The sequence below is a fragment of the Neophocaena asiaeorientalis genome, unplaced genomic scaffold, assembly GCF_003031525.2.
Source record: "Neophocaena asiaeorientalis asiaeorientalis breed wild unplaced genomic scaffold, Neophocaena_asiaeorientalis_V1.1 scaffold119, whole genome shotgun sequence".
Classification (NCBI taxonomy): Eukaryota; Metazoa; Chordata; class Mammalia; order Artiodactyla; family Phocoenidae; genus Neophocaena; species Neophocaena asiaeorientalis.
Window position 1 is genome coordinate 2,131,052 of NW_020175821.1, and position 19,938 is coordinate 2,150,989.

At 57.4% G+C, this 19,938-nt stretch overlaps 1 protein-coding gene across 1 annotated transcript in view; it reads left to right on the plus strand.

The window, feature by feature from the left end:
* SPTBN5 (spectrin beta, non-erythrocytic 5) overlaps positions 1–19,938 on the plus strand; it is a 46,095-nt gene that overhangs the window by 9,959 nt on the left and 16,198 nt on the right. Inside the window, 32 exon segments of the mRNA XM_024732599.1 lie at positions 79–207; positions 209–370; positions 1,588–1,720; positions 2,465–2,601; positions 2,690–2,890; positions 3,577–3,694; positions 3,697–3,728; positions 6,142–6,272; positions 6,524–6,766; positions 7,036–7,323; positions 8,349–8,589; positions 8,741–8,868; positions 9,077–9,182; positions 9,928–10,098; positions 10,574–10,738; positions 11,179–11,393; positions 12,173–12,356; positions 12,574–12,737; positions 12,948–13,110; positions 14,481–14,499; positions 14,502–14,636; positions 15,040–15,170; positions 15,400–15,519; positions 15,521–15,546; positions 16,248–16,364; positions 16,458–16,566; positions 16,761–16,895; positions 16,897–16,941; positions 18,235–18,402; positions 18,581–18,730; positions 18,945–19,056; positions 19,407–19,540. Coding sequence (XP_024588367.1) covers positions 79–207; positions 209–370; positions 1,588–1,720; positions 2,465–2,601; positions 2,690–2,890; positions 3,577–3,694; positions 3,697–3,728; positions 6,142–6,272; positions 6,524–6,766; positions 7,036–7,323; positions 8,349–8,589; positions 8,741–8,868; positions 9,077–9,182; positions 9,928–10,098; positions 10,574–10,738; positions 11,179–11,393; positions 12,173–12,356; positions 12,574–12,737; positions 12,948–13,110; positions 14,481–14,499; positions 14,502–14,636; positions 15,040–15,170; positions 15,400–15,519; positions 15,521–15,546; positions 16,248–16,364; positions 16,458–16,566; positions 16,761–16,895; positions 16,897–16,941; positions 18,235–18,402; positions 18,581–18,730; positions 18,945–19,056; positions 19,407–19,540 — 4,512 coding nt within the window.

Below are 19,938 nucleotides of genomic sequence, written 5' to 3' on the forward strand. Positions count from 1 at the left end.
GGCCCTGCTCGTCCAGCAGGTAGCTGGGCGGCGGGTGGGGAGTGTGGGGTCGGCCCGTGCCCAGCCTGCCCTCCTCAGTACTTCGCCAACGTGGCGGAGGCAGCCTTGTGGCTCCGGGAGCGGCGGTCAGCGCCGGAGAGCATGTCCTTTGGGCAGGACCAGGCGGCCGCTGAGGCCCTGCTGTGGCGCCACCTGCGGCTCGAGCGCGGCAGTGCGCGTCTTTGGGGCCGAGCTGCGGCGATTGGACGAGCCCGCGCCGGCCGCAGCCCGGGGGCACCGTCGCTCCTGGTACGCGGGGGACCCACCGGGCAGGGACCCAGACCCACGGGCCTCCGACAACAAATGCGCGTGCTGTGCCCGCTCTCCCATGGTCACACAGAGGGTGGAAATGGGAGGGCATTTGTGGCCCCTGACCCGGCCTTCCCCTGCGCTTGGAGGTGCCCACCCCTCCTCAGATCATCTCCCCTGCCGACCCGCCCACAGTTAGTGGAGTCCTGTCTGCTCACGGTTGGAGGCCATCGAAGTGTAGTTTGGTGTTGCTCACTTCGCCTGCCAGTTCCCAGGCACTGATCAGTTTCCCCCAGGAGTGTCCCTTTACTTTCACCACCAGGCCTAAGGTGACCCTTCAGTCCTATTTTGCTCTCTCTCCTGACTTGGCCTTTTTAGGTTTGGGGTGGCCTAATCACTACACCAGACTGCTTTCTGAACCCCCTCCCTCAGTTCATCGAGCCTCCAGTTTTAAAAGAAACAGATACCTACCTGGTGGGCAGTTTGGTCCACCCTACGAGGGCTTGCAATTGTCTTTCAAGAAGCCATACATGTAGCTCAGGATGCGTAAATCACAGCCCTCAAACCCTGTACTCACATTTGGTCCCTCTACCCTCATCCCAAGGAAGCTCCATTTCCCTGATGCCCTCTCTCTGCCCAGCCATGTCCCATGCACCTGCAGAGCTGCAGCTCAGGTCCTCGTATCTTAGGAGGGGGCTGACTGGGGTTCTGGTCCTGACCACCAGGACCAGACTAACCAGGTCTGAAAACTCTATGGTTCTAATTTAGCCGAGGTCGAGCTATCTCTTTTCCTTTGCATTTATTCCCTGGACCACATAATTAACAATTTTGGAAAATAGATCCACAGTGTGTTAGCAGTTGTCTGGTTACCTCTACAGATGAGGTAACCAAGGTTCACAGAGGCCAAATTACTGCCCTCACAGCTGCTGGAGAGGCCTCCCAACTCCTGGTCCAGGGCTGTTTCTACCCCATCCTTCCCTGTGTGGCTATGATGTTTAACTCCAGCACTTAGTTATATTAACACACACTGCTTTTGGTATTGCCTCCCTCCTGTTCTGTGTGGCCTCCTTCTCCGGTCTGAGCTAATTGTTTAAATGAATGAACGCGAGGTGCCTTATCCTTCTTTTGTGTCCTCTACTGCCCAGCCAGCCCTGGCATTGATAGAGAGGTTAGTCCTACTAGGACTAGTTTCTAGACCCTTGCTTTGCCCAATGGGGGTGGTTGATACAGAAATGCCCCCTCTCCTGGGGGTGGGGAACCACTTTGGCAGCTAAGCAGAGCCTTCCCTCCTCCATACAGAAGGAGCCCCCTGAAGGCTGGAGCAGAGTTGATGGAGATGCGACTGGGAGACCTCAGGATGGGACCCAAATTTCAGCACTGCCGGGCAGCCAGTACCCCTGCCCTCTGGTCCAGATGAGCTTCATCTACAGAGGTATAAGACCAAGACCCCATGTAGGAACCGTAACAGAGTATCATAAACGTATTCTGTGTGGCTCTCGGGGGCATCTGAAGACCGAAGGGAGGGAGTTAAGAGAGGCCATTTTGGGCTCAGCAGAAAGAGAGATGTGAAGCTGCTCGAAATTCTGAGTCTTCTTTTGTTTTCTTCCCCTCTCCAGTCTTTCTCTGTGCCTATTCCTTTTCTTCAGCCTGGCTGCCACTGCTGTGTCTTACCCTTGCCCAGGGCCAGAGGCACAGAGGGACAGAGACCAGATGCTCATCCACCCCCATCGGGAGGGCCAGCCTGTGCTTTCCCCACCCCTCTCTGCCCCATCTTCTACCACCAGAGCCACTCTGCCTCCCCCTCTGCAAATCCTACTCCCCCAGCCAGACCCACTGAGGCCCACCTTGTCCATGAAATCTTTCCCAACAGCCCCAGACTGTTCTGGCCATTTCCCCACCCTGGACACCCATAGTATTTATTTCACACAATGCACATTCTGCTTATCCGTGCACAGTCCCGGGAGGTGTCCCATCAGCTCTAGGTCTGTGGGCTTACAAGCCTGAGAAGATCGTAAGGCCCTGAACAGGAAGCTCTGACCCTTGTCCTCTTCTCGCCCCCAGGGCTCCTGGCACAGGGCTGAGTAATAAATAATCCCCCGCCCATCCCCACTGGCCAGCTCCTGGGTCAAGAAGAGGAGCAGGACTAGGATAGCCCTCAGAACCTGTGCTCCCACAGGGACGCACTTCACCCAGCTCCCGGGAGAGACCCTGCAGCCCCTGCGCCAGACGAGCCCCGACACCTGGGAGCTGAAGGACTGGGGGTGCTGCCCGGCCAGGTACCCATCAGCCACATCATGGAACAAGAATCCCAAGGTACAACCACTGGCCCCACCCAGCCTAGCCTTCTGCTGCTTGCGGGGAGCCCCCTCCAGACATGCTGCCCTCTGTCCTGTCCGCACAGGTGGTGTCTGCCCTGAGCTCTCCGAAAGAAGGCCCAAGGAACCCAGGGGCCCCGCGTGAGGTTTCCTGCTACTCTGGCCCCCGGGGCACCCAGAAGATGGCCCTCCCAGATGAGCCTGACCCTGCCTTTGACCCCAACACCATCCTCCAGACACAGGACCACTTGAGCCAGGACTATGAGGGCCTGCGGACCCTGGCAGAGGTAACGCTCCTTGTTCAAGAAACGTTCACGGAGCACCCACTCGAGGCTAGACCCTGAGCTGTGAGCCCAGGGACAGAGCAGTGACTGGACTTGCTCCCTGACCTTGGGGAGCTTACGTCATGGCAGAGAAGATGTGAAACAAGTCATTAGACAGACGCGGGTGTGATGGGAGCATGAGAGGGGAGCCCAGGTCAGGACGGGGAGTCAGGGAAGGCGTCGCTGAGGGAAGGACATTTAGGCAGAGACTTGAACAATGAGAAGCTGAGAGCAGGTGAGCTGGGGGAGGGCAGGGGGAGATGGCAGGGAGGAGTGTTCTAGGCAGGACCTGTGCAAAGGCAGGAACGAGGGCCAGGGTGCCTGGAGCACAGCAGTGAGGCCCAGGAGCGGCTAGAGGAGAGCCCGGAGAGGAGGGGGCCCGGGAGTGGGGTCAGGTCCCGTGGGAGAAGCGTGGATTATACCTAAGAGCCAAAGGACATGAGTAGGACAGGAGCAAAAGCACACATTCTGCCGGGGCCCTCTACCCTGTGCCACCTCTGACAGAGGGCACAGAGCCCAGCTGTGGGACAGGGACCGTTTCTGGCCCTGGCCCTGGGCTCTGCTGGTTGGGAGGTGATGGGGGACCTGCTCTGAGCGCCCCGTGGCAGGCACTGACCCTCACCCCAGCCTCTGGGCCGGCCTCTCCTCAGCACCGCAGGGCCCGGCTGGAGGAGGTGGTGGCCCTGTTTGGCTTCTATGGCTCCTGTGGGGAGCTGCAGTCCTGGCGGGCAAACCAGACAGTGCCGTTCCGAACACTGCAGCCCCAGGCCACAACTTGGAGGTCATGCAGCTCAAGTGTGAGGTACACTCCCCTTGGAGCCGGTGTGGGGTTCTTAGCTGCTTGGCCCTGCCACCCCTCTTCATTCCTGCCCTGCTCCCTCCTCACCATGCTTCTGCCTCCCCCTTATCCACTCTGAGTGCTCCATGTTAGCCGTGGTCCTGTCTGGGAGGAGGGAGGGAGGGAACTGGCCTTGAATGTTTTTAAATTGAGATATAATTGGCATACAACACTGTATTATTTCAGGTGTACAACGTAATAATTAGATGTTTGTATATTATTGCAAAATGCCCACAACAGTAAATCTAGGTAACAACCATCACCATGTGTACATAGTTACAGAATTATTTTTCTAGGGATGAGAACTTTTAAGACTTATTCTCTTAGCAACTTTCAAATATGCAATATAGTATTATTAACTATAGTTGCCATGGTGTACATTACATCCCCATGACTTTTTATTTTATAACTGGAAGTTTGTACCTTTTGACTCCCTTCACCCATTTCACCCATTCGTTACTCCTCCCCTTTGGCAACCCCAATGTGTTCTCTGAATCTCTGAGCCTGTTGTTTTTCTTTTTAGATCCCACATGTAAGTAAGATCATATGGTATTTGTCTTTCTCCATCTGACTTATTTCACTTAGCATAATGCTGTCAAGGTCCATCCATATTGTCCTGAATGGCAAGATTTCATTCTTTTTTTATGGCTTAATAATAATCCAGTGCAAGCACGCACGCATGTGCGCACATGCGCGTGTGTGTGTGTATCACATCTTCTTTGTTCATTCATCCACTGATAAACACTTAGATTGTTTCCATAATCTTGGCTATTTAATGCTGCAATGAAGATAGGGGTGCGTATATATTTTTGAGTTAGTATTTTCATTTCCTTCAGATAAATACCCAGAAGTGGAATTGCTGGATCATATGGTAGTTCTATTTTTAATTTTTTGAGGAACCTCCATACTATTTTTCATAGTGGTTGCACCAATTTACATTCACACCAACAGTGCACAAGGGTTCCCTTTTCTCCACATCCTTGCCAACACTTGTTGTGTCTTGTCTTTTTGATAATAGCTATTCTAACAGGTATGCAATGATATCTCATTGTGGGTTTAATTTGCATTTCCCTTATGATGGTGATATTGAGCATCTTTTCATGTAGCTCTTGGCCATCTGTATGTCTTCTTTGAAAAAATGTCTATTCAGAGCCTCTGCCCAGTTTTAAATTATATTATTATTATTTTTTTGGCAATTGAGTTGTGTGAGTTCTTTTTATATTTTGGATATTAACCCCTTATCAGATATATGATTTGCAAATATTTTCTCCCATTCCATAGGTTGCCTTTTCATTTTGTTGATGGTTCCCTTTGCTAGGCAGAAGCTTTTTAGTTTGATGTGATACCACTTGTTTATTTTGCTTTTGTTGCTTTGCTTTTGGTGTCAAATCCAAAAAATCATCATCTGACTGATGTCATGGAGCTTACCCCACTGTGTTTTCTTCTAGGAGTTTTATGATTTCAGGTCTTACATTCAAGACTTTAATCCATTTTGTGTTAATTTTTGTGTGTAGTGTAAGGTAATGTTCCAGTTTCATTCTTTTGCAGGTGGCTGTCCAATTTTCCCAACACCATTTATGAAGGGACTGTCTTTTGCCATTGTATAGTCTTGGCTCCTTTGTCATAAATTAATTGACCATGTATGCATGGGTTTATTTCTGGGCTCTCTATCTGCCCCATTGAGCTATGTGTCTGTCTTTATGCCAGTACCATACTGTTTTGATTACTATGCCTTTGTAATATAGTTTGAAATCAAGGTATGTGATACCTCCAGCTTTGCTCTTTCTCAAGATTGCTTTGGCTATTTGAGATCTTTTGTTGTTCCATACAAATTTTAGTCTTCCAATCTATGAACACAAAATATCTTTCCATTTATTTGTGTCTTCTTCAATTTTTTTCATCAATGTCTTATAGTTTTCAGTGTACAAATCTTTTGCCTCCTTGGTTAAATTTATTCCTAGGTATTTTATTCTTTTTGTTGTAATTGTAAATGGGACTTTTTAAAATTTCTCTTTCTGATAGTTCATTATTAGTGTATAGAAAGTCAACAGATTTCTGTATGTTGATTTTGTATACTACTTTACTGAATTCATTTATTAGTTCTAAGAGTTTTTCAGTGGAGTCTTTAGCACTTTCTATATGTAAAATCATGTCATCTACAAATAGTGACAGTTTTACTTCTTCCTGTCCAATTTGGATGCCTGGTCTTGAATTTTTAAAGGGCCCTCCCAGCCCTTTAAGGACACAGATCCTTGTCCTTCCAGAGGGATGCAGCTCAAACATCTCTGTAGCAGCCCTTATCTGAGGTCATTCCTAGTCTTAAGGGAAGTGTGGGAAGAGAAAAGTCCCCTCAAGGCCTGGAATCTCTTTCCCCCAGAAATTCCTCACTGCCCTGGCTGTGGGAAGAGGCCTCTGCGCTGAGGTTAGCAGCTCCGCTGAGCAGCTGAAGCAGAGATGTCCTGGAGATTTCCCCAAAATCCAGCAACAGCAGGAGGAACTGAACTGGAGGTGAGCATGAGGAGGGAGTGCAAGGTGAGGGGGGCAGCCTGGATGCAGTGCCCAGGCCTGAGTGCCTGCTCACCTGACCCCCAAGATGCCAGGAAGAAAGACTGGACCTGTCAGAGGCAGAGAGGAGAGGGCATGGGGGTAGCCAGCCTGGCAGCTTCTGTCACGTGAGCCTCCGGCCAAGACCCCAGGGTGGATGGGGTGGTGTCCCTGTGACGTGACATCCCGGAGACAGCCCTGCTCCCTCTGCCCAGGTGGGAGCAGCTGGAGGCCCTGAAGAAAGAGAAGGAAACACAGCTGGCATGCACCACACATGTGTGCAGTTTTCTGCAGGAGTGTGGAACCACATGGGTCCAGCTGCAAGACATGATACTCCAGCCTGAAACCCCAGAGCCGGGGCACTTAGAGGACAGCCACCGCGTCCTGCAAGTGAGCCAGCAGAAGATGCTGGCGCAAGAGAGAGGCAAAGGGCAGCCAGCGAGTACGGCCTGGGTTCGGCACTGTGAAGGCCTGAGCAGGGTTCTGGAACGGGGAAGAGGACAGAAATTGAGGTGGGGAGGACGGGCAGGATGTGCTGTCCGAAGGGCAGGGCACAGGCTGGGGAACAGTATGAGAACGTGCTCATGGGAGAGCCACACGTGCTTGCTGCCCCTAGGTGGAGGGTGAGGGGCCAGTTTAGAGTCGCCACCACTGGCCCTGGGGAGCACAGGCCCAGGCACTGGGCCCAGGGCAGGGCCCGGACTAGGCAGTGGGCCCTGTCTCACAGGGTCGAGGAGCTGGGCCCCACAGAGAGCCAGTCCCTGCAGGGACAGGTGGAGACGCTGTAGGGGCTGCTGGAGCGAGTGCAGGAGCAAGTGACCTGACGGGCCTGGGCCCAGGCCAAGGCGCAGGCCCGCCAGGGCTTCCTGCAGGGGAGCTGGTGGCTGCTGCAGGCAGGTGGTTTCCGGGCTCAGCTGCACAGCGAGGAAGAGGAGGTGGTGGACGCGACCTCAGCCCAGCGGCTTCTGGCGGAGCACCAAGACTTGCTGGAGGAGATTCACCTGCAGCAGGAGAGGTCAGGACAGGGGGGCGGGTGGGATGCCCTTCAGGCTGGCCACGGCCAGTGGGGACGGGATACCGGAAAGGGAGAGGCAGGAAGTGGCCAGTCACCCAGGAGAGTGGTGCTTCAGGCAGGTTTACAAAGAGGGGGTGTAACCAAGGACTGGTCAGGCATCTTGCATACTTTGGGGAGGGACCTAGGGCAGAGTCTGAGCTTCCTGGAACATTCTATCCAGTCTAGGCCTGGCCATACCCCATGCAGGTGAGCCTGGTAGATTGCTGCGTCAGGGTGGTCAAGCCTCCCCACCTATTCTGGGTAACGCAGACCCCACGGACCCCTGGAGTGAAATGGCTCAGCCCCCCACCCCCCGGGAATAAGACACCCACCTCCTTAGTATGGTGATGCCTCCTCTCCTCCTACAGGGGTGGGTTCAGTCTGCAGGCTGTGCCCCACGTGAAGGAGCCTGACGAGTGGCCACGTGGGCACTGAAATCCAGCCCATCCCCTGCTCATTAGACTCCACTACCCGCTTCCGGGCTGCATCAGCTCAGAGAAGTGGAGCCTTTTCCTAATTCACACAAAGGTGTCGCCTGTTCCCAAGCTGTGAGCCCGGGGGTGAACCTGGCAGAGAGGGGTGGGTGCCTTTTCTAATCGCTCCAAGCTCCACCCAGGCTTGCGGTGGCCCCAGTCAGGCACGTAGGCAGTCTGAGTGATTTTTCTGGGTGTGCTGCCCCAGCACATCCACTTGCCTGGGCACTGTCATCAGCGTGGCCAGCTGGAGCAAAGGTGTGACATGCAGGGAGCACGGGAACTAATGAGTCCCAAGTACTGGGCTGGGCTTGTTACATTCAGTGTCTCACTAGTGGCCCAGGGCACAGCTGTCCCACAGGACAAGCGGGCCCCTGGGCTCACCAGCCTCAGACCCCTTCTGGTTACCCTTACATCAGAGCTCCAAGATGAATGATCCGTGGAGGTGAAAGGGGAGGAAGGTTGCCAAGGGGAGCAGACGGGGTTTCACCCTCTGCCTGTCGTCCTGGACAGGCTGCAGCAGCTGGAGGCTCAGGGCCAGCCCACGGCAGCCTTGGACTCCCCGGACTCCCGAGGGGCGGCCACTACCCTGAGGCTCCTGGGCCAGCAAGGCAGGAAGTTGAAGGCCACCTGGGAGCAAAGACAGCAGCGGCTGCAGGAGGGGTTGAAGTTGCAGAGGTTTGGTCGAGAAGTGGATGTTTTCACTGCCACCTGTGCTAACCATGAAACCTTCCTACAGCTGGACAGCCTCGCGGTATGGAGCTCGGGGTGTGCAGCTGGGATGCTCCTACCCCAGGAAGTAGGAGCTTAGAAGCCAGGCTGGGCGGGAGGCCACTGGGTCGGCGGTGGGTGAGATGGTGCTGACCCCCATCCTCCCAGCATGACCCCAGTCTCTGCATCTCCAGGAGGACATGGGGAAGGCCCAGAGCCGGCTGCAGCGGCACCAGGAGTTTGACTGGCTCCTGGATGCCCTGGGCCCTCAAGCAGAGGATCTGCGGGCACATGGCAAGAAGCTGGCTCAGAGCCAACACAGGTGAGCCTGGGCCTGACTGGGCAGCACCTGCAGAGTCCAGGTTTCTTAGCCTACACAGACCGTTGCTTGAGGCTTGGAGAGTGCACGGGGAGTGGGGGGACAGTGGGGTCACCCTGGGCTGTGGTGTGTCCGACCTTCGGGGTGAGCCTCAGGCAGAGTGGAGCCTCCCCATATGCTCCCCCACTCTGCCTGCCCTCCCGGGTCCGAGAGCAGCTGCTGCGCGTCCAGGCACAGTGGACCAGGCTCCAGGAGAGCGCAGCCTGGGGTCAGCAGCTGCTGGCTTCCCTCCAGCTCCAGGGGAGGGGCCGGCACAGGTACATGAGGCCTCCCTGGGAGGGATGCTTAAGAGTCCACTGCTGGACTAACAGCTGTGTGCTATTTGGAACACTCTAGTTTACAAAGCACTCTCCCACATGTTATGTCATTGACCTCCAAGCATCCCTTGTGAGATAGGCATTATGGCTCTGATTTTTCCAGATGAGGAAAGCTGAGGCTCAGGCCAACTGCTCAAAGGCAGGGCTGGGCCCAAAGCCTTGGCCTCTTGAATAACCCCCTCACCCTCCCTCAGCCGGCTGCTCTCTGTCCTCACGGCCTCTGGCCACACTCCAGGCTCTTGCACGGGCCATGCGCTCCAGCTGCAGATCTTGACTCTGTCAGATATTTGTTCTGCCCACGATGGGGGCTCAGAGCCGGGCTAGTTCGCAGGCCTCCCGGAGCTTAAGCCTGTTTGGAGACAGAGGACCGTCCACGATCTGATGCGGCTGGAGCAGTGGGGACCCGGCCAGATGCTTCTCCTGTCTGGGCACAGGGCACCGTGAAGCCAGACCCTGATTCTCCAGGCCTCTTTCTGCTGTTTTCCCTGAGACATCTTTCTCCCCATCTTGGTTTCCCTGTCCATTCCTGGGAGCCGTAACTCCAGGTCCCACCTCTCCTGCACCCCGGGATTGGCTCTGCATCCTGCTCTTCCCCTCGGGGCGCCCTAAGACCCCTTTCCCTAGAGGAAAATACCAGTCCTCACCCCCACTCTGTGATACCCACTCTCCCCTGGTTCCTGGGTAGGAATGGAAGCAGGACGTGGCAGAGGTGATGCTGTGGATGGAGGAGAAGTGGCGGATGCTGGCGGACGAGCCATCCGAAGAGCCTGGCAACATCCTGCAGAAACTCAGGTGGCACAAAACAGCTGAGCGTGAGCTGGTGGCCACCCAGGGGCACGTGGAGGGCCTGCAGCAGGTGCGGGACACCGGACAGAGGGTGCAGGGCCTGCTTAGCTTCTCGTTTCTGCTGCACAGCACTTTTGCATGGAGCACAGTCACTGAAGGAAGAATCAACCTCAGTCTCCATGGAATTAGGATCCCCCAGTTTCCCCCTTCACTCAGCAGGCACCCCCTGGTCTTGGCACCCGAACTAGCCCAGGACGCTTCTGTCACCCCTTCCCCTCGGGTCTAAGAGGCAGCCTGCCTGAATGCAGCCCTCCCACCAGCCATCTGGTGCCTGCTCATCCCACACTGTTCGCAAGCGTCAGAGGAAGGCCTTCCCACCTCTGCCTACAGATTTAGGGCTACGCAAACAGCTCGAGCCCTTGTGGCATGTGGCATGCAGCTCGCAGCCAGCCACCACCACTGCTGCCCCCTGGGCCCAGCCCGCCGCGGCCCCTCCTGGTACCAGCAGCTCAACAAGACGCCCCAGGCCTTTGTGTCCACTGCAGGTTGGGAGAGAGCTGTTGAGCAGCAGGCCCCGTGCCCAGGAGGACGTGCAGGCCGGGCTTCAGGGCCTGAGCAGCAAGTGGGAAGAGTTGAACCGCCAAATGGCAGAGCATGGGAAGCAGCTCTGGTGGGCCCGGCAGCAGGACCAGCTCCTGGGGCTGCTGCAGGTTGGCTGAAGAGAGGGGCAGGACACAGGAGGGAGACTGAAGCTGGGCTGGGCTGGGAACAGCCAGGACGGGAAGGAGAGGGGAGGAGTCGGGGTGTTCTGCTGACTCTGGAGCGGCCCTGGGAAGTCCTGCAGCCTTTGGAGGCCTCTGGCCTAGGCCCATTGACCCTGGCTTTACCCACCACTGGCCAATCCAGGATTGCCTCATGTGTACCCATGCATGCTCAGCGCAACTTGAGTCCCCCGGAGAGGAAGAAGTGTGAGGGGATGGAGCTGTTCATGAAGCTCTGGGAGAAGGTGTGGGTTAGGAGTGGGAGAGGTCCCCAAAAGGCCGTTGGTGAATTTGGTGTGCTACTAGCACTGCAGCCTTAGAGCCCAAGAAGGGCTACTTGCCAGCCTGTATGTGGAGAACCTAATGCAACGCCCGGCGTCCCTCCCCAGGAAGCCAAGGAGAAGATGGAGCAGATAGAGGGGCCCCTGCAGAGTGCAGAAATGGGGCAGGACCTGGGCTCAAGCCGGGGGCTGCAGAGACAGCACCGTCAGCTGGAGGCCGAGAGCCAGGCGCTGGCCGGCAAGATGGCTGCCCTCGTTCCCCAGGCCCACCAGGTGGTCAATACCCAGACCATCGTGGAGGAGACCCAAAAGTACCTCCAGAGGTACTTGCCTGCTTGCTCCATCTCCACTCCATTGTGTGTAATTGCCACCATGTGAACCTGAGGGCGGTTTCACCCAGGGAGCCCAGCAGGGTGGCACCTACAGGCCCTGAGGTTGTCCAAGCCTCCTTGCCTTATGAGTAGAGTCATTCCCGTCAATAGAAATTGACTAGAGGCCAGACGAGAAACTCAGGCAAGGCTTTATTGGGGCCCTTGCCGCAGCAGGGGGAAGCGAGAACAAGCAGCAAGTTCCCGTGTTTGCCTGCTCACTCGGTAGGGACGAGCTTGTTCCTTATATGGGGTGAGGGTAGGTGTGTGTCCAGGCATTGGGCTGGGGGGGGTGGCTTAGGTGTTTTGCCCACCCCTCTAGTGGTGGTAAGTGCAAAGGACATGAGCAGTACCCTACTTCTGTCCCGACACCCTGTTTTTGCCCTCGTTTTGGCTCTTCAGAAGTGGCAGTTGGGCTTTTTTGGTCTTTTTATATCTTCTGTCCAGAATTTGCCCCAACTGCAAACGTACACAGTTATTTTTAGTCCCTTATAGTTTCTTTGTATTCCGTTGCGCAAGGAGACGTTTGTCCGGGTGCCAGCACTGCAGCAAAGGGTCCCAGGTCCCAGCCTGTCTCAGCTGGGGTCTGGCCCTCTCCAGCTGCCTCCCCATCATCAGATGAGGCTTCCCCAGCCCCAATCTCTTTCTTCATAGGTCCCTGGCTGGGCCAAGAAAAGGACTGAGCGCTACCCCTCACCTGTCCCCAGCATCCCCCATCTGCTCCCTCCACCCAGGTTCGAGTCCCTTCAGGGATGTCTGGCCGCCCGGCGACTGCAGCTGCAGGCCTCCGTTGAGCTGTACCAGTTCCACCACCTGAGCAACATGGAGCTCACTTGGGTGGCAGAGCACATGCCTGCACCCAGCGCTGGCTCCGAGAAATACTTGAATGTCGCCCACAGTCTTCTCCGCAAGCACGAGGTATGGTCCTCATTTTCTCCCAGGATCCCTGATGTCCCATTCCCAGACCCTAGACGCCCTCCACCGCTACTCAGCGGTGCCTAATTGCCCCCAGCCCTTCTCTGCCAGCAAGTTTTGCCATGACTGAACCCTGGAGCTGCATCCAAGGCTCTGTTCTAGGCACCCCATGGCTAAGGGAAGCCCAGATTCGACAGCCCCTCATGCCGTTCTGTGGCAGGAGCTCCGCGCAGAGGTGAAAGCCCACCAGGGACAGGTGCGAAGGGTGCTGGGTTCCGGCCGCAGCCTTGCAGCCTCAGGGCGCCCCCAGGCCCAGCACATTGTGGAGCAGTGCCAGAAGCTGGAAGGCCGCTGGGCGGAGCTGGAGCAGGCCTGTGAGGCGCGGTAGGATGCAGAGGGCATGGGGTCAGGGGAAGTAGCCAAAGTCGGGCAGCCTCTACGAGTGAGGTCTGTGGGCGGGACCTGGAACTCTCAGGGAGCTGGGTCAGTGGTGAGAACTCTGGGCCCGGAACTGCTGGGTCTCCATGGGCAAAGAAGCCTCTTTTTGCTGCCTGCTGGAGAGCAGTGGCGTGATGTCCCCAAGGGGTGATGGAGGGTCCCATCTGAGATCGTCAAGGTGAGTTGGCACCATTCTTGTCAGTATTTCCTGGACATATCAGAGCTGGAGGACTGGGTGGAGGAGAAGTGGCCTCTGGTGAGCAGTCAGGACTGTGGCGGGGACGAGACAGCCATGGTCAGGCTCATCAAGAAGCACTAGGTAATGTGTCCTGAGCATCCCCTACATGGTCTGGACTGGAGTGGTGATGGACCATGAGGAAGGGGTCTGTCACACGCCCAAAGGGCACATCCTGCTTCTCAGAGGCACAGAGCCCTGCTCTTTCTTCCTGAAGACTGTCCAGCCCCTTCCCCACCCCCACCCAAATCCTGCAGGGCCCCCTGCTCACCCCCAGTTCCCTACCCCTTCTTCAGGCACCACCCCTTCGAAGAGCCCATCCCCCTTCTTTCATCTCTGTAGTGGTCCACACTTCCGTGGCCTCAGGATTTCTCTGCCTTCTCTTCTTGCTTCTTCTCCTCCCCCTGGCACTTTTCTCCTCTCTTGGGGGGGTCACCTGTTCCAGCCCTCTCCACGTCTTCCACAGCCTTCTTCCTACCACACATTGAATACCATGCTTCGAGTTAACCAAACACGGTGCCTGAAACCTACCTCATAAGCATCCCTGATTAAAGCGAGGGAGGCCTGGAGCCCCCTCCTCCTTCCTGCAATCTGTCTCTCAGAACCACAAGCCCTGAGCCCCACAGCAATCCTGGTTCCTCTCGTCACTGAAGTTTCCTGCTGTCTACGTAGCCCTAGTGGTCAGTGTTTCAGGGTCCTGACTGAGGACTTTTAGGGAGCCATTCCTAAGGGGCATGCCTGTAGCCATGGCCTCATGGAGCTTCAGCATCCCAGGCATCCTGGGCAGCTTGCTTAACTCCATCCATTTTTTTTTTAATTGTTTTGTATTCCTCCAATGGATAGGTTTTTATTAATTAATTTATTTATTTTTGCTGTGTTGGGTCTTCGTTTCTGTGCGAGGGCTTTCTCTAGTTGTGGCAAGCGGGGGCCACTCTTCATCGTGGTGCGCGGGCCTCTCACTATCGCGGCCTCTCTTGTTGTGGAGCACAGGCTCCAGACGCGCAGGTTCAGCAGACATGGCTCATGGGCCTAGATGCTCCGCGGCATGTGGGATCCTCCCAGACCAGGGCTCGAACCCGTGTCCCCTGCATTAGCAGGCAGATTCTCAACCACTGCACCACCAGGGAAGCCCCTCCATCCATTTTTTTATACTGCGATGCTGGGGCCAGTACCATGCCCCCTATGGCCTCTCTTCCTTGGCCCAGATGACCCATCATTCACCCTTCCCTGCTAAATAGTGGGCACAGACTGTGTCTTCACTTTCATGGAACAGTAAGGAACCCCATCACTGTTGGGTAGGTGGATGATGGGTGCGTGAGTGAGCGGATGGGTTGGGGTGGGTGGATGAGTAGAGGAGGAGGAGGATGGGTGTACGATCAATGGGTGAATGGACAGGAGGGTGGGTAGATGAATAGATGAATGAGTCACCCAGTCTGAGCTTTGCGTGCTGGCAGGCCCTGCAACAGGAACTGGCTCTTACTGGAGCTCCATGGAGGAGCTTGACCAGAGAGCCCAAACCCTCACTGGCCCCGAGGCCCCTATGCAGCTGGGCGTGGTGCAGGAGAGGCTCCGGGAGGGGCTGCGGGCACTGCAGGAGTTGGCAGCCACACAGTGAGGGGCGCTGTACCCCTCCCCAGGTTTAGGGGGCCTAGCCACGGTTGGCTGTGTCCACACCATAACCCCGAGTTGGAAGGAGCCCGTGACCCCAGGCCCACAGAGATGACAGATGGTTCCTTGCTGTGTGTTGCTCCCCTCTTTCTGTAAATTCCTCAGTGAGGGCCCAGTGGGCAGGAACTTGGACCCCCAGCTCCTAGCTCCCCATCTCCTCCCCACATCCACACCCTCACCTGCCCTCTCCTGGCCTTCTTATTCTTACTCCTCCCTGAATCCAGAGCCTCAGGCTTGGGCAGAGACCATGAATAACCTCCTCCTTCAGGTCACCTGTTTTGGCTGGGCCAGCTGTCCCCAGGTGGGTGGGCAGCTAACTCTGGGGAACCACGGGCTATCCCCACGGGGACCGGGAGCTGGAGGGGACCCTGAAGATGCACAAGTTCATGAGGGAGGCCGAGGACCTGCAGGGCTGGCTGGCCAGCCAGAAGCAGGCAGTCAGGGGAGGAGAGAGCCTTGGGGAGGAGGGCGTTCTGGTGAGAAGAGGCCGGGGGTAGGGAGGAAGCCCCAAGGCAGAACGCTGTGGAGAAGGGGGCCCTGGGTCATGAGCCCTGGCTGAGGACAGGCCCTCTGGCTAGAGTGGGCAGGCCCTGCGGCCATCCAACCCCCCACGGTCCAGATGTCACTGAGGTGCCTCACTCCCCAGGCTGCTTGCTGCCTCACCAGCTAGGGGCCACTCTGTCACCTACTCCCCTCTCCCCTCAGCGCTTCTGCACCAAGTTTGCAAAGTTTCAGCACCAAGTAGAGATGGGGGGCCAACAGGTGGCAACCCGCCAGCAGCTGGCAGAGAGCCTGCTAGAATGTGGGCACAGCGCTGCCCCTCAAGGCCTGTCAGATGCAGCAGGATCTGCAGTGAGTGCCCTGCGGGCCCAGGGCATGGGTTTGGGGGAGGGTGCTGGGCAGGCAGGTCCTGGATTGTAGGAGGGCACATGGTCCCGGGGCCACGCTGGCTCTGTCTGCACCTGAGGTGTCGGGAAAGGGGGATGCTTCCAGGGAAGCCGAGCCTGCCACGGGTGCAGGTCAGAGAGTCCTGCCCAGACCCCCAGGGACACTTTACCAAACCTCTGGCTCCCGGGACTTGGAGGAGGGGCTGTGGGAACACTGCCTAGCTGCCCACTGGCTGGTTTGGATCCTCCCCCAACCTGTGAGCTTTGAGGCAAGGTCATCCTCGTTCATAACCCCTAGCGCGGAGCCTGACCCAGCCTTAGGAGCTCAGGGAGAGTTTACTGAGTAAATGAGGAATGGAGAGGAACGAGTAGAATCTGATTGACTTATTGAGACTCGAAAGCACAAGATGTAAGGAGTATCAAAGAGCACAGGAATCAGTTAAGTGCTGAGCGTGACAACAGCAAAAGACTGAATTCAAAGCACAGCTAGAAAGAGAGGCTACAGGGCCAGGGCCAGACAGGAGAGGGGGTTAAGAAGGGGAGATTTGGGCCAGTCCTGGATGCAGCCCAGGGAGCAGGAGAGCTGACCAGCCTAGCAAAGGGGGCGGAAGGAGGTGCTAGGTGAATAGCTGATCTGCTGCCCGTCTCCCGCACGCCTGTGCGCAGGGCTGCCTGGTTGGAGCTGTGGGCGCTGACCCAGGCCCACGGCCGCCTGCGCCGAGACGCTGAGATCACCCTCAAAGTTCACAGAGATCTGTTGGAAGCCCTCACCCAGGTCCAGGTGTGAGCCCAGGAGGAGGAAGGGGCTTCTTTCTAGAAGTGGATCAGCGCCCCACCCTCCAGTCCTGATCCCCTTGGCCATCTCCTTTCCTCGAGAGAAAGCTACAGCCTCCCCTGTGGTGTGACCCGGGATCTGTGTGGGCTGGGGGCCCAGCTGAGGAGACACGAGGGGCTGGAGCGTGAACTCGTGGGCACTGAGCAGCAGGTGAGCCCAGGTCTGGCTGCCTCTCCCCCACAGGCCTGCCCATCTTCTCTCTAGCTCTTCCCCGCTCTCGGGGCCGCCAGTCAGGCCCATTGTGCATGGAGGGCTGGACCCCAGGAGGGAGCCGTGGGATAGGCAGGCCCTTCAGCCTCTAGGAGGACGTGACCCTTTTCTCCCTATCACTACCCTGCCCCCAGCTGCAGGAGCTGCTGGAGACTGGAGGAACGGTGTAGAAGCTGGGGCCCGGGCCTCAGGCCCAAGCGGTGCAGCAGAGGCAGCGGGCCCTGGTGCAGGCTTGGGAGGCCCCGAAGCTGCACGTGGAGCAGCGCCGGGGCCCAGCTGGAGCGGGCATGGCTCCTGGCCCGCTTCCATGCAGCGGTGAGGGCTCTTCCCTCCCCGGGCTCTGTGTGCGTGTGTGTGTTGTACCGTGAGCGTGCATGCACTAATGAGACCCTCCAACCCTGGAGGGAAGACGAGTGGGGACACGAGGAGGAAGAGCACTGGGCATGTGCGGGTGTCCGTCTGGCCAGGCAGAGGGCTGAGTGTGGGGGACGCAGCGGTGACTCCTCAGGTTTGGGTCAACACCAGCCCAGGTGAGTGATAGTGCAGTTAGGAGGCAGGGGTCCCAGCCAGAGCTCAGGAGGAGAAACAGCCCAGGAAAGCCCAGAACTGGAGATCTGCATGTCCTAGACGGTGACCTCTGGATCAGCCGGCATCTTTTCAACATCTGTGTTTAGCTGTCTGCTAGGAGCTGTGAGTGGGGAGAGAAGGTGATATAGAGCCTGTGAAAGATGGAATCACTGCCGTCAGGGAGCCTATCTAGCTGGGGGGGATGAGCCTAAAACCCCAGAGAGTCAGATTGGGACAGTGGGCCCTGGCTATGGGTGTCCTAGGAGTCCCCTTATCCCGGTGCCTGATAGACAGGGAGACCCAAACTATGACACAGCAAAAAGGCTTGAGTTTAGAGACCCAACTCTGCCACTTTCTAGCAGTGTGGGCTCGAGCAAGGCACTTACCCCTAGCTTGTTACCCGCTGTGTGTGAGCGTCTGGAGGTTACAAAACTCCCTCACACACGGTGTGCAATTTGCCCTTCTTCGTCTGTGCAGTGAGGCGTCGGGACATGGATCCAAGGCCGCTCCAGCTCTAACGTGTGTTTGTACACAAATCAACAGAAGAGTGTTTGTAAGTATTAAACTGGAGATTCAGAGGACAAGGCACGCAGTGAGATGTCAGGGGGGCAGGGGGGCAGGGAAGGCTTCACAAGGCAAAGAAGGCCTTGGCCCTTGATGAACACGTGAGCTTGGAAGGGATGGAAGGAAGGAGAAGAACTTCTAAGCAAGAGGGGCAAGGGGAAGCCTAGGGTGGAGAGAAGTCATGGGCAGGGCAGGGAGGAGGCTGGTCTGGCGCCTGTGGAAGTTTGGTAGCCCTGGGGGGATTGGGTTGGACAACAGTGGAGCAACGAGGTGACCACAGGCCTCATGAACCTCACCTGGGCTCTGAGCTGGGACAGCTCGGGGCCGCTTCAGTGTGTGAGTGGATCCAGGCAGGCTGCGGTTGTGCCTTAGAGGCTGGTTCTCTGCCGCCCAGCCCAGGCCTCACCCAACTCCCTCCCTCCATCTCCTTGGGATCCAGGTGTGGGACTGCACCTCCTGGGCGCCTGTGTGTGACAGCAGCTGCAGGTGGAGGAGATCTCCCAGGATCCCGGCAGTGGCCTGCTGAAGCTCAGCGCCCACCAGTAGCTTCGGGCAGTGCCGGAGGCCCAGGAGGAGCTGCACCAACAGGCTGCCCCGGTGGGCCAGCAGGCACTTTTGGAAACTGCAGGAACATCCATCAAGGAGGCGGGCCCCCCTTTCCTGGTGCCCCCCCAAGCCTACCCTGCCTGAGCCTGTTCCTGATCACTGTACCCCTACCCCACTGCGCCACGCCGGCCTCTCCTCAGAGGCTGCCCTTGGGACCCGCTCTCATCTGGTCCACGCGGCTCTCCCAAGTGCAGGCTCTCCACACGCTCATGCCCAGGTCCAGGAAGGGCTGCAAGTCCTGCAGGACAAGCAGCAGCAGGTGTTCCAGTCCTGGGAGCAGAAACAGGAGAGGCTGCAGGCCATGTACCGGGAGCAGCTCTTCCTCAGAAAGCGTGGCCGCCTGGACGAGACCCTCACGGCCCGGGAGGCAGGTGCCCTCACCCCATAGCCTCCTAGCACACCCTCTTCTCCCCTCTGCCCTCTCCCCGACCTGCTCTCTTGCTTCCTGGGGCTCTGGCCCTTTCCCCGATGTGGAGCCCAGAGGCTGTGCACTGCCTCGACCCAGACGGCTGCAAATGGGGGTGGGGGGCTGGCTGGACAGTCCCTGATGGCCCCTTTGGCTTTTCCGTGGGCTGAGCCAGGTCTTCCGGAGAACCAGTGCCCTGGGGAGCTCCGTGGAACAGGTGGAGCAGTTGATTCGCAAGCGTGAGACATTCCAGAAGGTGCTGACTGCCCAGGACGAGAAGGTAATGGGTTTGGGGGATCCTGGGCGTGGTCAAGGTGGGGTGCTCGGTGTGTACCCACAAGCAATGCTGATGTTTGGGGGTGGCCTGGGGGGCTAGGGGTGCCTGGCTGGGGCTGACTGAGCAGAGTAGGACGTGTGGCTCAGGAGGGCCTGGGATGGGGTGGGCTACACTGCAGAGACACAGGGGCCACATGGCTCCAGATCAAGTAGTCACAGGGCAGCGGAGCGGGGGCAGTGGGGGGAGAGCTGGGGGCTGGTTCTGGCTTGCTGGGAGGACCGGCCAGCCTTGGGCCATGCAGGGCTGAAGGCGGGGCTCCCCCGAATGAGGAACGGAGAGCTGAGTTCCCCCCAGCCCCAGCCTGCCCACTGGAGGCGGCTCTGTGTGAGCAGGTGAAGATGCTCGGGGGCCCCAGGGAGCAGGACCTGCTCTGCAGCTTGCTAGAGCGCCGGGCTCGGGTGGAGGAGCTGGCGGAGAGCCGGGGACACTCCCTCATCAGGGCCGCCTTCCAGGTCAGAGGGCCTCTCCAGCCCAGTACCTTCCACTTGGGCCACATTTTCCAGTTTACAGATGACGTCCACCTTCACGGGCTCATTCAGGCCTCACCACAGCCCTGTGATGAGGATACTAAAGTTTGGAGAGTTAAATGGCTTTCCCAGAGTCCATGCTGGAGCCCAGACATTTGATTTGAAGACCCTGTATGTGGAGACCCCACTGCTTCCTAAGCTCTCACAGAGCCAGGGCAAAGAGAGGCATTGGGAGGGAGCAGAGAAGTCCAGGGCTCCGGGGCAGGTGAGCCTCACCTCCGAAATGAGGTCCCACCCAAGCTCCCTGGCCAGCCCCTTTGTGTGGCTGAGGGGCCATCTGGGCCTGGGGCTGTCTTCCTGGGCTC